This window comes from Tamandua tetradactyla, chromosome 6 (assembly GCF_023851605.1).
Source record: "Tamandua tetradactyla isolate mTamTet1 chromosome 6, mTamTet1.pri, whole genome shotgun sequence".
Lineage (NCBI taxonomy): Eukaryota > Metazoa > Chordata > Mammalia > Pilosa > Myrmecophagidae > Tamandua > Tamandua tetradactyla.
This window is the reverse complement of record NC_135332.1, coordinates 101,710,142-101,726,512: the sequence shown is the minus strand read 5'-3', so window position 1 is coordinate 101,726,512 and position 16,371 is coordinate 101,710,142. Positions and strand designations below refer to the sequence as shown.

At 40.3% G+C, this 16,371-nt stretch overlaps 1 protein-coding gene across 1 annotated transcript in view; it reads right to left on the bottom strand.

The window, feature by feature from the left end:
- Window positions 1–5,034, bottom strand: part of UBXN2B (UBX domain protein 2B) — a 40,664-nt gene extending 35,630 nt beyond the window's left edge. Inside the window, exon 1 of the mRNA XM_077166818.1 lies at window positions 4,929–5,034. Within this exon, the coding sequence (XP_077022933.1) occupies window positions 4,929–5,012 (84 nt within the window). The 5' untranslated portion in view covers window positions 5,013–5,034. The remainder of the gene's footprint in view (window positions 1–4,928) is intronic.
- Window positions 5,035–16,371: the final 11,337 nt, after the last annotated feature.

Genomic DNA, 16,371 nt, shown 5'->3' with positions numbered 1-16,371 from the left:
TCTTTCTCTTTTTATCCTTTAAGTTACCCACACTGGTAGTCTCCAATTCGGTGCCCTCCTCCAGAACTCTCTCTTCTTTTTTTTCTCAGCCGACAAAATTCCCTTTAGTATTTCTTGTAGGGCTGGTCTCTTATTGACAAATTCTCTCAGCATTTATTTGCTGGTAAAATTTTAATCTCTCCCTCACTTTTGAAGGACAATTTGGCTAGGTACAGAATTCTTGGCCGGAAGTCTTTCTCTTTTAGGATCTTAAATATATCACACCACTGCCATCTTGCCCCCATGGTGCCTGCTGAGTAGTCTGAACTCAGTCTTAACGTGGTTTCCCTCGTATGCAGAGATAGCTTTCCTCCTGCTGCTTTCAGGGTTTTCTACTTCTCTTCAACATTTGACAGACTGCTTAGTATGTGTCCTGGAGTAAGCCTATTTGAATTTATTTATTAGGCTTCTTTTATTTCTGTATTTATGTTGCTAATAAGGGTATGTTAGTCAGGGTTCTCCAGAGAAACAGAACCAATAGGAGAGATCTATAAATATGAGATTCATAAAGGTGTCTCATGCAATTGTGGGAATGGAAGAGTCCAAAATTCTTAGGGCAGGCTGTGAAGCTGGCAGTTCCAATGAAAGGTCTGGACAAACTCCTCCACAGGAGAGGCTTGCTGGATGAAAAAGCAATGAAAGATTCTCTCTTCCTCCTTAAAAGCCTTCACTGATTTTTTGGACTATCTCATTATAGGAGGCACATCTTAGTTGATCATAGATGTAATTGAGCCACAGATGCAATCAACTTACTGATGACTCAATATACCAGCCTTCCAGTTTATCAACCAGCCAAAAAATAGCCTTGTAGCAACAGGCCAGGGCTTGCCTGAAAGAAAACTGGGCATAATTATTTGCCTAAGCTGGTTTCACCAGAACCTAACCATCACAAAGGGTTAGGAAGTTTTCCCCCATTACCTTCTCAACTAATTTTCTTAGACTTTTACTCTTTTCTTCTCCTTCTGGGGACAACACTGATTTTTTTTTAACTTCTTTAATTGTATAATATGACATATATACAAAGCAAAGAAAGAAAAAAGCAATAGTTTTCAAGGCACTGTTCAACAAGTAGTTAGAGGAGAGATCCCAGAGTTTGTCACGGGCTATCATAGCATCATCTCAAATTTTTTCTTCTAGCTGTTCCATAACAACCAATGATTCTTATTATTTGTGTACTTAGTTTTGCTCATTATATCCCTGAGATCCAGTTCAATTTTTTCCATCTCTTTTGCCATTTGTTTTTTTGTGCGTTTGAAATCAATTGTCCTGTACTCTAGTTTGCTTATTCTTTCTACTTCTTCTTTAAATCTGCTGTTGTGTACCTCTAGTACTTTTTTTATTTCGTCTATAGCTTCTTTAATCTCTGTGTGTGGTACTGCTATTTTTCCATTCATTCTTTCAAATTCTTATTTATGTACTTCTAGTGTCTTCTTGATCTCTTTTATGTTATTAGCCAAACTATTAAATTTATTTAGTAGAGCTGTCTGAACATGTTTGATTAGTTGTTCCAAAGTCTTGTGTCTCCTTTGATGTTTTAATTTGGTCCTTAGGCTGGGCTATATATGTCTGCATCTTTATATGCTTTATGATTTTCTGTTGACTTTGAGGAATGTACTTATCTTGATAAGGTTACTTAGGAAGTTGATTTCCTTCAGTAATCTAAAATTTCATATATGCATGATGGACATGCAACAGGACACAGGGCATGGGGTGGAGCACAGCAGCATGGTGGCATTTTGTGGCACAGGGATAGGCACCAGGCAGGGGTGCTATGCCGGTGCCCAGACACAAAGGGGGTGTGGCACAGGGTTGTCAGGGGGCATGGGGACTGGGTGTAGCTTGGACAGGCCATGGAGCACAGGGGCAGTGCACAGTTTGGGGGCACGTGGAAGTATGGTGTGATGGTAGCGGATCAGGGTGTTCTGTGGATGCGGAGGGGCAGGTCATGCAGGAGTGCACCCGGAGTGCACCCGGAGTATGGGGGTTGTGGGTATCAGGGTGCAGAGGTCAGGGTGTAGGGGTGTGGGTCACGGGGACAGGGGTCTGGGGTAGGGTGGGTGGGGCAGTGGTATGATGGGGGGGTGCGGCTGGGATGTGGATGTGATTGTGCACAGGAGCAGGGTGCAGGTGTGCAGGACATGGAATGATGGGGAGGAGTGTAGGTGGGGGTCAGAAGGGGCATGTGCGGGTCGTGGAGTACGTGTATCTGAGGTGGGATGTGGGTGTGGCACGAATTGCTCCTGAGAACCTAGGAGGGGGTGTACCAATGCGGATGTACGTGGAGGCGGTGCACTAGTATACAGGTCATTGGGGATGGCAGGGCATCCTTTTGCAGCTTGTGTGGGGGCAGGTGCAGTTGTGCAGGTGTGGGGACATTGGAGTGCAGGTGTGTGCATTTGCCAGGCTGGGGGTAGGGCACATGTGAGTGCATGAACGTGGCACAGAGGGAGGGGGCCATGGCAGGGATGTACATGTACAACGGACTGGGGGTGGTATGACAGATGTGCAGAGTGGCTACGTGGGTTGGGGGGCAGGTGATAGGCAGGGCGTGAGTGTGTGCATATGCATGGTGGGGGGGCAGGGGTGAATGTGTGCATACGGTGAGGATGTGTGGGTTCAGGGGATAGCAGGGTTCAGGTGCGTGGGGTGCGGTGAGGGGGTAGGGGAGCATGGCTTGCGGGGTTGGGTGGCGTGCATGGGAACAGTGTGCTCAGGGAACGTAGCTTGGCTTACTTCCTAGTCCCCGTCTCCCTGTCAGGCACTCCTGAGGGCTCCAGGCCTCAGTTTCGAAAGGGGCACATTAGGCTCTTTGCATTAGCTGGATGGTCTTTGGTTCTCTGAGTCTCAATTCCTCAGCTTTTTCAACCAGGGGCCCCCTATGTGGTACAGAAAACCCTGTCAGGTCACTTGCATCCTGTCGCTGTCCTGGTTGTTTTTCTGTCACTTCTCTAGCTGTTCCTTGAAGAAGGGGTGAATTTGACCTATTCTTTCCCGGCATATTAAAATCTAAAGGAAAGATTACAAATAAATACTGTATACCAAATCACATTTCATAAAGTAACCAGTTACCTCCTTACTAAGGCACACTGTAGTTAGGACATGAAACAAAAAAATCCCTACCTCCTAATTTATGGTGGAAACAAAACATTCTTACAATTAACACATATAAGAATACATCCACTGGATTAAGTCATTAAAGTCAGTAATCAATCTGTCAGGTATCAGGTGGTCATTTAACAAGCTATATGTATTTTCACATGAAAAGAAAAAATAGATTTAAATTAGAGGAAAAGGATATTAAGTTACTCAGTTCTAATTTTAAGGGCATTAGAATGAAAAAGTCAGTGAAAGCTACAGTTGATTTCTTCCCTTAAGGGAAAAGGAACCAAACACTTATCAAACATGGGGACTGTGTACAGGCACTTTACAAACATTTTAAAATTATTTACAACACCAACACCAATATCACTCCCTTTACAAATGAAGACCCTGAGGATCAAAGTTAAAATATTTTCCTTAACTTCACACAACCATTAGACGGCAAGACCAAAATTCAGTCTGACCCATAAACTCCGTTTCTTCCCAATACCTCATTCTACCTTTTTAGTGATGTTGGTCTATAACAGAAAAGACGAGGTAGAGAATAGCTTCCTTTTTCTTGATTCTGCTTATTACTACAGAATTAACTTATGGTGACTGTAAATGGGATTATTCTACACTTGGTTCCTCTCCTGGACAACATTCTCTAAACTTAAACTGATCTCTCTATTTTCCAAATTCCTCATTTTAGGCACTGCTTATTTTAGTACTCACTCTCCATCTTGAAATGTTAAGTTAAATGTATCATATCCTATTTCTCAAAAAAAATCTGGCTTCCTAAAGGTAGAAGTACATTTTAATTTTTTTATCTATCATTCATAGATATTTTATACATTGACTGTGGATTTATATTTGCAGTACCCAGAGCTAAGCAATAGTTCCTTATTTATGTGGCCAGACAGTCAAGAGATGCTTGCTTAGAGAAGTAGGTGTGATTATAAAGAAACAGAACTTGTTTACCTAGACAGTGGATTCCATCTCCTTTATTTATAATTACAGCTTCTTATAGATGTTTATTTGGATTTATCTATGATCTTATAAGGAGATGGGAAAAAAGCTTAAAATAAGAAAAACGGTGTCAGCATTTGGTAAAGCAGTACGTGGTAAACTCATATTTTAGCTAACTAAATGCCTGTGTCCTACAATGTTATAAAGTTTTATTTCTCCGTTTCTTATGTGCAATGTATTCTAGACTGTAACTTCTTTTTTTTTTTTTTGCATGGGCAGGCACCGGGAATCGAACCCGAGTCTCCAGCATGGCAGAAGAGAACTTTGCCTGCTGAGCCACCGTGAACTACCCTAGACTGTAACTTTTAAAACTAGGTTGTACAGCAATAGCATGACACGCTTTAGCACCGCCCTTTCAAAGAGAAATGCAAGGGTACCTTTTTTTTTTTTTTTAAATGTATCAGTAATCAAGTAAAAAACAACATCTGAAACAAGAAAGGAGAAACCACTGCATGCGTTTTTAATGTTTCAGCGCCCGCTGACTTCTACAGCCACAGTAAAGCTTCCTTCTGAGGTAAATCACAGGAAGCCGCTCAACAGACACCACAAACATGCCATTCAAGATTAGGTGGCTTCTGAGTTTAACCAAATGGTAAGAATGGGTTGAGGCGCACGAGACCCGGGCATCCGTACACTTGTCTCCACGAATCCCGCGGACTGTGCACCACTCGGGCAAACCCGCAGGCGCGCGGTCTGGAACTGCTCAGCCGCGGCCAGGGGCGGCTTCCGACCCACACCGCCGTCCCTGCCCCGCCCGCTCCCGGTCGCCGCCGCCGCCGCACCTGCAGGTCCCGGGCGCTCGGGGGCCGCGGCCCTGAGGACCTTCGCTCTCCTTCGCCGCGCTCAGTGCCGCCGCCCTCCGCCATCTTCCGCCCGGTCCCGGGCGCTTCCGCCGACGCGCCTCCCGGGGACTTCCGGGCGGGTTGCCGGGCAACGGTGGAGCGAGGGCAGAGCCGCGCGAGGCCCTGGGCGCGCCCACCCGCCCGGCTGCCGGGTCGCTTGGCGCCCGCGCTGACTTTTCCCTCTTCTTCCTTAAGAGGGGTGGGCTAGGGACGAGTTTTCGTCTGCTGCACGCTAGGTCTTGGAGGCACTGCTTCTGGTCTCTAGCGCAGCCTGGGCTCGCGGGCTTATTTACCTCAAAAGGGACACCTCCGGGCGGCCGTGACAGCTACAGATGGTCAGGCCTTTCATTCGCTTAGTTTGATTTGAACTCCTCTTTTATGCCGCTACTGCTATGCCCGGAGGATGCCAGTAAAAAGACAAAATGCTAGTCATTATAGAACTCTCAGTCTAGCGGGGAAAAGACAGGTGAAAACACGTGTAGGAGATCGCTGTACTGCAAGTTCAGGTAGAGAGGAAATGTCAAGTTGTAGTAGTTTGAGGAGTGACAGGGCAGTGACGGCTACGTTTTCAGTGTGTTTGAAGTCAGTGGTGTGCCCGTGTTTTAAGCTGAAGTCTTGTGAGAGCCTATTAAAGTTTTTGGGAAATTTGCAAGCCGGTTGTTAAACACCGCCATTATTAAAAACTAAATTATATAAACTTACAATGAAATGATATTGAAACAAAGGTAATAAATGCCCCAAACTCATCACTTTCTAATTATTTTAATACATTTTACTATCATCTATGCTCTTGAGATATTATATAATTTTGTGCACTAACTTTTTTATGTAATCTATATTTTTTTGTTAAAGAAGTTGTACATTTACCCAAAACCATGCAGAAAACCCAGAGTTTCCATATACCCCATCAACAACACCACACCTCGCATTAGTGTGGTAACTTTGTTATAATTGATGAAAGAATATTATTATAATTGGGCAATTATCTAGCATCCATAATTTACATTAGAACACACTGTGCTGTACAGTCCTCTTTTTCAAAACATTTTTTGCAACTTAAAATTTCCCCCCTTTTTTAAAGAACCATATTCAACTGTATAATTCAGTGCTGTTTATCATGTTCACAGTGTTGTGCTATCATCACCACCATCTATTACCAAAATTTTCTGGTCACTCCAAACAGAAATACTGGTTCATTTAAGGGTTAACTCCCCATTCTCTACACCCACCAGCCCCTGGTAGCCTGTATTCTAGTTTCTGACTCTGTAAATTTGCAAATTATAATTATTTCAGATCATTGAAATAACATATTTGTCCTTTTGCATCTGGCTCACTTCACTCGACATTGTGTCTTCCAGGTTCATCCATATTGCCATGCGTATCATTCCTTTTCATGGCTGAATAGTATTCCAGTGTATGAATATACCGTATTTTGTTTATCCTATAATTGTACATTTTTGCACACCTCTTTCCAGCTTTTGGCTCAGTGATATCATGTTGGTGGCTTGAAATAGATCATTTGGAAGTACTTACATCACATATTAGAAAATACCACAAATAAGAGCTCGATATATTGCATGTACTTTTAAGCACATGGTGGACAAAATGCTAATAATGCAGAAGAAACTTAAAAGTGTGCAGTGTCTGTAACTATTATAAGGTAAATTGCAAAAAAAGAGGAAACATTCTTTCAATATTTGAAAACTCCTAGTCAGTTCAGGAAATAAGTTGTCACATCAGGTTCTTACACATATTTTTGTTGTTTCACTTTTATCTTGTTAATAGAAACAAAAATATCAACCAACATTCAAGTGGTCCCCTTGAACTCTACTTTTGGCTTGTGATGAAAAAGAAGGTATCTCTATTCATCTTTCTACAAAGAAATCTGAACACAAATGATACTTCATTTGCTCCATTCTCTATTTTATAGGATGAAGGATTTTAAGAATCATGGAATTTATTCTGCCATGAAGATTCCTGCAGAATGGTCTGTCTCATACTCACTTTGATATGCTATTTGTATTGCATCTTGGGGTGCTTAAATTTGAGACCTAATTTTCACATTTTGCTGTACTTGTTTTTTCTTTCCATTAGACTGTGAGATCACAGATATCATGAATCTTATCTCTAGTGCCTTAACATAGGATAATGTGGAGTATAATAGGTACTTTTAATAAATGTCTCAATGAAGAAATGAATGAATGAATTATTTGTGGATCTATGGTTCGAACCTGGGTTTGACTGTCTTCAAAGTCTTTTTCCATTCATGGAAAGTCAAGAAATAACAGCCTAGCCTAACAGAAATCTTTATCAGCTACGGGCAGAACAATGTGTAGCCCATCTATCTTGGACCAATAAACTGTATCCAAATTAAACTTCACGGCCTAAATGAAAACCACGTTTGGGTAGTTTTACTTATGCTGAAACATTACTGAGGCCATCAAGGATCAGAGGCCACGATAAACTATGAAGGCCTTGTTTCATCCTTTAAAACATTTAAATCTCTTTTTAATGATTATAGAATATAAGATATTTCCATTTGGGAATATTCATAGGTTGCATTTGTTATTTCATTTAATCCACAACAACCTTCTTTCTGGGTTAGATATTGTCTTCATTTTACGGAAATATTTGAAGACCAGAGAAATAAAATGACCTTGCGCCTGTCAAGGCTCTCACTGCATTGCACATAGGCTTTTTCATACTATACTTCTACCATTTTCTTTGCCTAGAATGAAGCAGAAATGAGGTATTATTTCAAGATCATTACTTCGAGTGTGATTTTTTGGTAGGTATTTACCAGCTTCCCCAGGTATTTTGGTTACTCCTTACCCATATAACTACCCAAACTTTGTACACAATCCTTTCACAAGCTATTCTAGTTTGCAAGCTGCCAGAATGCGATATGCCAGAAACGGAACAACTTTTAAAAAGGTAAATTTATTAAGTTGCTAGTTTACAGTTCTAAGGTGGTGAAAGTGCCCAAATTAAAGCAAGGCTATAAAAATGTCCAATCTAAGGCATCCAGGGAAAGATACCTTGATTCAAGAAGGCCGATGACGTTCAGGGTTTCTCTCTCAGCTGGAAAAGCACATAGCAAGATCTGCTAGCTTTCTCTTCAACAGCTCCCTGCGACTCTGTCTGTTCTGTTGGTTCTGTTGGCTCTGTTGGCTCTCATGGCTCTAAAGCTTTTTCTAAAAGTTTCCCTCTTAAAGGACTCCCAGTAAGTGACCCTACCTTGGATGGGTGGAGACACATCTCCACGGAAACCAACTAATCAAAAGTTCCCATCCACAATTGGGTGGGTCATGTCTCCATGGAAACAATAAAAAAGATCCCATCCAGATATATGGAATTGAATGAGGATTATAGGACATGGCTTTTCTGGGGGTACATAATAGCTTAAAATCAGCACAGAAGACTTTTTTTTTAGTGTATTATGGTCTGGGTATCACTAGACTGTGAAGCCCTCCAAGAGGAAGGATTATTTTCTGTTCTTTCTATATCTCCAATGCTTAGCCTGTAACAGAAGTTCTGAATACTGAATACTTTTTTTAAATTATAGTTATGCAGTTGGGTATACTTATTTTTGAATGCTTAGTATATTTTAGTTTAAATCTTATACAAAAATTCCTTACTATTTTCTCAAATCCACTTAATCACCAATTTTTCAATTTAAAAGTGCATAGTACATAGGTTGAATTAATACATCTAAATTCCAGTTGGACTTATCAGGAATGTGTGCATTGATCAGTTGCCTAGGCAAGAGTGGGTTACTCTAGCTGGGAGAAGCGGCTGCTGTCCTGAAACAGAAGCAGCCAATAGATTATTGGATCAGCAAGACTGGGGGCTTCACTGCCTGAATTCACATTTACTGATGTGAAATTTTCTCAAATTTAAAAACTTTAACAATTTTTTATCAGTCAACTTAAAGAAAGATGTTAGGTACTGTGGGGATTCACAGATGAATAATCTAGTTTTTGTTCTCATGTTTTGACTCTCACTCCCTGCAAATAATGCCAGTAAACTTGTAATTTATATAAATGATGGGCTACAGAAATAAAGAGGGACAAATTAATTTTGACCTTGAAGGAGTTGGGTAGTGGAGAGTTTGGCATCTGACCTGACCATTAAACAGTTCGGAGATGGAAGGGCATTCCAGATAGAGAGGACAGGAGTGAAGGTTCAAAGGGAGAAGGCCTAAAGTATGTTTGGTCACTAGGAAGTAGCTTTAGCTAGAGTGGAGGAACTATGTGGTGGCAAAGAGGACTGTAAATGATCAGGAAGAATCACAGATGCCATGCAAAGGACTTTGCCTCTTGTTTCTAGAAATTATTGGGAAAAATCAGATTTTTTGATGAGAGGATGATATTATCTTGCCTTTATTTTAACAATAGTACTTCATACTTGTAGATGGATTGGAGGAGTATAAGACTGGAAGTAGAGGGACTCCATTAAATATTTTGAGGCATCTTCTGGATGGAGGGTAAGAGGCCATGAAAAGATTAGTGGTAGTGGCACAGTGAAGTGTTATACCTGTCAGTCACAGAAGTTAGTTTTCTAACTCTTCACAGCTATCTCCACTAATCCTATTACTGTAAGGCTCAGTTCTGCTCCAGCCCCTAACAAATATGAAATAAAGCAGTTAGACTCTGTACCAACCTCAGCCCTAATCATTTTTTTTAGCCCAACAAATGTGTGATTTATTTTTTCTATCTTTTTTTTTCACTTGTGTAATATAACATATATACAAAGCAAAGAAAGAAAAAAGCAAAATTCTCAGAGCACTCTTCAAAAAGTAGTTACAGGAAAGATCCCAGAGTTTGTCATGGGCTACCATACCATCCTCTCAGATTTTTCCTTCTAGCTGCTCCAGAATATAGGATGCTAGAAGGAATAGTTTTCTTTATCATCACAATCAACTTTTTTGTGTGTGTGAAAAATAGCATATGTAAAAAAAAACGCAATAAATTTTAAAGCACAGCACACAATGAGTGGTAGAACATATATCGGAGTTTGACATGGGTTACAATTCCACAATTTTAGGTTTTTACTTCTAGCTGCTCTAAGATACTGGAGACTAAAAGAAATATCAATTTGATGATTCAGCTATCATATTCATTTGTTAAACCCTACTTCTCTCTATCACTCCACCCTCACTTTTGATCTTTCTATACCACTCTTTAGGGATATTTGAACTATGGCCATCCTAGCTTTTTCATTTTGGAAAGGGCTGTCAATAATATGGGGTAGGGAGATGAGCTAGTTGATGTTCTAGAGAGACTGGGTCCTCTAGGTTTCAGGACTTATCTGGTCGGGACCCATCTGGAGGTTGTAGGTTTCTGGAAAGTTACCCTGCTGCATAGAACCTTTGTAGAATCTTAAGTATTGCCCTAGGTGTTTTTAAGGATAGTCTGGAATGGTTCTGGTTGGGGTTTGGCAAGTTATGATAGGTAGCAATGTCTAACTAAGCTTGCATAAGAGTGACTTCCAGAGTAGTCTCTGAACTCTGAACTCTCTCAGCCACTGATGCTTTATTAGTTATACTTCTTTTCCCCCTTTTGGTCAGGATGGAATCATTGATCCCACGGTGCCAGGGCTGGACTCATCCCTGGGAGTCATCTCCCACACCTTCAGGGAGTCTTTCACCCCTGAATGTCATGTCCCATGTAGGAGGTAAGGCAATTATTTCACTTGCAGAGTTTAGATTAGGAGGGTGAGGCCACATCTGAGTAACAAAAGAGGTCCTCCAGAAGTAACTCTTAGGCACACCTGTAGGTGGGTTAAGCTTCTCCACTACCTGCATAAGCTTCACAAGAGCAAGCCTCAAGATCAAGGGCTTGGCCTATTGATTTGGGTGTCCCTAATGTTTGACCCAGTATCAGGGGATTCCCTGATGGTAAAGTTTAACAGTTCCATATTTTTTTTCCTGTCCCTCAAAGAACTTTGCTAATACTTTTTGCTTATCTGCTTATTATATTCTAGGATATATCCAGGCATTACATTAAACTACACAGGTTTAAAGGCCTTCATGCTTATTCTGTCAGCCCCAAACATTTTGAGAGGCTTAGAATGAGGACATACTTCCTGGGAGAGGGTTGCACAGTAGTAGTGGAGCCTAAGTCCCCTTCCCTGCCTTCAAGATGTACATCCTGGGCACCGGCAGGAATCTCCGTACTGGTGGAGGATGTTGTGCTGACTCAGTCCTTGCAATCAGATGTCCATTAATCCTTTCCAGTTAAGTCTGTCCTCAGATCAAGACTCCTGCTCAAATCCCATTAAGTAGTTTTGGCTACCCAGCCCAGTGCCTGCTCTGTTTTAAGAAAGGCTGGTTTCTCTAACACTTTGGGGGTTCATCTGGTATAATGTCTCACCTAACTTCCCATTATATTGCCTGGAATTAATGTCTTGTTGCAAATCCCTCTTCTCCTCCTCCCACTCCCTCTGGGTTAAGTACGCTGATGACCCAGTGGTAGGTCATGCACCCACGTCTGAGTGGTGGCTCCTCCTATCTTAACTTGAGAGACAAGTGGTTCCCATTGTCTGTTTTTCATAAATTCAGCAATTTGTTTGTCTTAACCGTTTAGGTACTATCAGGGGTAAGAGCAGAGATTTCAGGAAGATCTCAAACCTTAGTTTGCAACTTAGTATTGCAACTATTTGATCTTCAGCAAATTTTTTGAACTTTTAAAGCTTCAGGTTTTCATGCCTCACTTGAGTTTTTCATGCAAAATGGAGGAAAACAACAGTTATCTGAAAGGATTGTTTTGATAATTAAATATATGTAAAACATAGTAGAGGGCCAGCTCAGTAATAAAATGAAAAAGTTTCACAAAGGCAAACTATGTGAAAGATAATTCATAATAGAAGATACATAAATAGTCAATAAGCACATGAAGAGATGTTTAAAGTTATTTGTAATCCGGAAAATACAAAGTTAAACAGCAATGAGCTAGTACTATACACTCACTAGAATGGCGAAAATTAGAAAGACTGACAATACCAAGTATTGTTGAGACTGTGGAGCAACTGAAATTCTCATGTATACAATGCTGAGGAGAAATGGAAAGCAGGCATGCCAAGGCTTGTTCTTAGCCTAGAATCCAAAATGTTTGGGAAAATTAATTCAGAAAGCCTCAATTCTTCAAAAAGACACAAATATTTTCTCTACACACTATAAAATGCAAATATTATACTATAATGCAATGATTTTATGTCAAAGCTAATGCTGTCATTCATTTTTACTCATAGTTCACTATCCTTACTCCTCAGAAATGTCAGAAGAGTCCATATCTAAGCTCTAGGATTATGTCTCTTGCATGTAATTAGGTTTATTGAATGAACCTTTATTTTCCTGTCATTTGATTTGCTTCCCTTTCCTGTCCTCTTCAAAACAGTGTTTCCAAAAAGAATGACTAAGTGTTCAAACATTCTGGAATCTAAACTTCTTTGTGTGGGGTAGGGGTAGGGTTGACATAAAGGAACACAGAAGTAAAATAATCTCTCTTGAAATTTTGCCTCTGGGAAATTTGGGGTTTTGACAATTCAGGACCATCATATGGAAATCACTAGTAGCCTTAGAGGCAATAAAATGAACGGGTGCATTTGATGTCTGATAACCCCAGATTGATATTTTGCTTTCCCTTCTGCTTTCTACAGTTTGTATATTTCCTCTGAGGCTATCATTTGTTCCTTTTAAAGACAATTAGCAGATCTACCTATAGGAGTTATAGTCTTTTAATTTGCTATAGTCTTGACTATCAGACTCTAGGTTTTTAGAACCATGTATAATAGAAAAGTAAACACCCACTGAGAAATGATATTATCTTTAATTCATGGGTGGGGGATGCTCTGTTCACATTATCCTCACTCAGAAACATGGGTTAATACCATCTGAACCCTCTGAAACTGTCAGCAGGGGAAGGACATTTGGTAAATCATGCTCAGGTCTTACGACATTTTACTAGAAGGGGTTTTGTTACTTTTGTTGCTATTTCTTGGGCAAAACAAGTCTTATAGCCATGTCCAACTATCAGAGAATCAGGGTAGTATAATCCTACCAGGTGCTCTGAAGGAGGAGAGCTGAGATTCTTACTGAGTAACACCAATGACTAACTTAATATAATGCACAAATAAAAAGCAGGAAAGTACTTGAAGTTTTCCCTGCACTTGGTCTTGAAACATTGGTCCTAGGGGTAAACAATCCCTTCTATCTTACTCTAATGTTATGACAAACATACTATGTAGTGGATTAGAAAATGTAATGAAGAAAAGGGTACTTAGGATATTGAAAAAATAATCACCATAAGATTCCCAGAAGACTTTTTTTTTTAAGCCTCTAAGCCACTGAGAATTTTTTTCTGTCACAGTAGTAAGGTAAGTTAGAAGTGTTCTTACTTCCCGATTTCAGAATTATGCAAACATAACATTACTCATGGACTTTGCAGTGTCTATTTTGGAGGTCCAGAGGCATTTTTTTTTTTGCTTACTTCCCAATTCTCAGTTGTGCAATGTTTTACTGTCTTTGTCTTGGTTTTCTTTTTAATGAAGTGCTTAGACAGAAAAAATGGCCAGACAGAGCAGGAATAAAAATAAAAGAGTTACAGTTCCCCAAATGGCAGCAGCACTTTTCTGTTCACCTCTTCCCAAATTAGACATTGAGTTCATGCAGAGAATTTAGAAGACCTTCTGAAGTTAAAGTTCAGTGAAGAGCTAGGCTCCAATATCATGTGATATGACGCATTTTAGAAAATATGAAAGCCAAGTGCAGGCCTGAGATCTTGTCCCCATGTTAAGGTTTATTGTTCCTGTTGACCAAACTCAGCCATGCCAGCACACACATACAGCCTATTGTGGTGGTTTGGTGCTGTATGTACCCCAGAAAAACATGTTTCTAAATGTAACCCATCTCTGTGGGGTGAATCTCGTAAGTAGGGCCTTTTGATGAGGCTTCTTCAGTTAGGGTGTGACCCACTCAATCAGAATGGATCTTTATCCTATTACTGGAGTCCTTTATGAATGGAATTAATACAGAAAGAGAGAAGAGGTGGGAGGAGAGAGGATGGGGGGAAGATAGGAAGCAAGAAACCGAAAGCAACAAAACCTGGAAGAGAAGGGAGAGACCAGCAGATGCCACCATGTGCCTTGCCATGTGGCAGAGAAGCCAAGGATCGCCAGCAGCTGGTCTTCAGGAAGAAAACATCGCCTTGAGGATTCCTTAATTTGGACATATTTCTTGGCCTCAAAACTGTGAGTGAATAAATTCCCATTGCTTAAGCCCAACCTACTTCATGGTATTTGCTTTGAGGAGTCTGGGAAACTAAAACATCTACGTATAGCAGAGCATCCCACTGGCATGCCTCAAGTTGGCTGCAGTTTTGCTGAGATATTGATTTCCCAGTGGGAAAGCAACCCAAGGCTTTTGAACAGTCACCACTAATGCCAGCTGCACACGTTTCATCATTTCCTGCATTTCCCTTAACGTAGATCATGAGACACTGACTTACAGCATTGCCTTTGCTTCTTCTCAGCCACTTCCAGAAACGTCAACCCAGAGATAGTTGAGCTTTTTGGGCTAACATATTCCTCAAAGGCCCATGGTTCTTCCCACACTGACCTTCAGCTCCTACATTCAGCTGTCCCTTAAGACTCAAGATCTGTGTGTCCACCGAGCCTCTAAGTCCTCCAAACATCCAGGACACAGATCTCAGCTCCCTTACTTCTTCCCACAATAGACTCACAAATCTTGCTTGCTGAAGATTTGAAGAGGCACGGGGATGGTTCAGCATCTCAGTTTGCACAAAGCATTTTGCTCAAATACTCCTTTTTTTAAAACATATTTTCTTAGTGGTCTCTGCTCTATCATGCTACACTGTTCCCAGGGTGAGGGTTGAATTTCTCCCTCTCCCATTCCCAATTCCATATCCCCATCCTTTATCAAGTGGGACAAATATTTTAAAAATTATTAGTGAGAAGTCCCTTGGAGTTTTGTCCTCTACTCAAAGGTACTATCAAGCCATTTCTCTTCTTTGCTTATCCTTTACTTTCTTTCCTCATCTCTTCTTTTCTCTCTGTTTCCTTTCTTTTTTTAGAGAAGTCATAGGTTTACAGAAAAATAATGCAGAGAATCCTATTAACACTTTGTGTTAGTTGTTACAACTGTTGAAAGAATGTTAACTATAGTGCTTGATTTAAATTAGGGTTTGCTGTTTATATTATACAGTCCTGTCTTAAAATTTTTTTTATTCTAGTAACATATATACAATGACCTAATATTTCCCCTTTTAATGACATTCAAATAAATAATTCAGTAGTGTTAATTAAAAAGGTCATGCTAGCATCACCACTATCCATTTACCAAAACTTTTGCATCACTCTAAGTAGAAATGGTATATGACTTATGCCATTTCTTTCTTTCTTTCTTTCTTTTTTTTTTTGTATCCTCTATGGCAGGGGTCACATTTCATTCTTTTTCCATGTGGGTATCCAATTATTGCAGCACCATTTGTTGAATTTTTTGGTTTTCGTTTCTTTGTTTGTTTGTCCTGGGAAGTGCCGGGACCGGGAACCAAACCCACGTCTTCTGCATGGCAAGTGAGAATTCTACCTGAATTCTCACTGAACTGAACTACCCTTGCACCCCCTAAACCATTTCTTTTTGACAAATTCCCTGACAGGAATTCTGCTGAACACAATTAGCTCTATCTCATTACATACATGTATTTTTGATCATAAGGGGATCTTGCATTTACTTCCTGATTGTCTTATGAGATGTATCTTGGCCTGTTGATGAAATGCTCCCACATTAAAAAATAGAAAGATGTGTTTGCAATGTGGTAAATGTCCACAAGAGGGCGCTCCAAGCACACAGATTTGTCTTCTCACGATTCCAGTTCCAGATTTCTCCTAATCTTTTTGGACATAAGGTGAAGCCTTCAGGAATACAATATTTTATACAATTATGAAAATATATAATCATATTTTTATAAACATATATAACATCTATATAGTTTGCATTTACCTAAATATATCTATATGCTACGTGTTTTGGTTTACTAAAGCTGCCAGAATGCAATACCAGAAATAGATAGGTGTTTACAATGGGAATTATTAATTTACAATTTACAGTTCTTAGGCCATGAAAATTTCCAACTCAAGGCATTAACAAGTTGGTATCTGGACTCTGAAGTCAGGCTGTTAGCATCTGGGACACCTCTGTTACCTGAGAAGGCATACGACCAACATCTGCTGGACCTTCACTCCTGAACCTCATTGCTTTCAGCTTTTGGTTCCAGCGGCTTCCTCTCTGAGCTTCTGTGGGTCCTCCTTTAGCTTCTCTGGGACTTTTCTCTATGAGCTTTTCTTTATTTCATCTCTCTGCTTT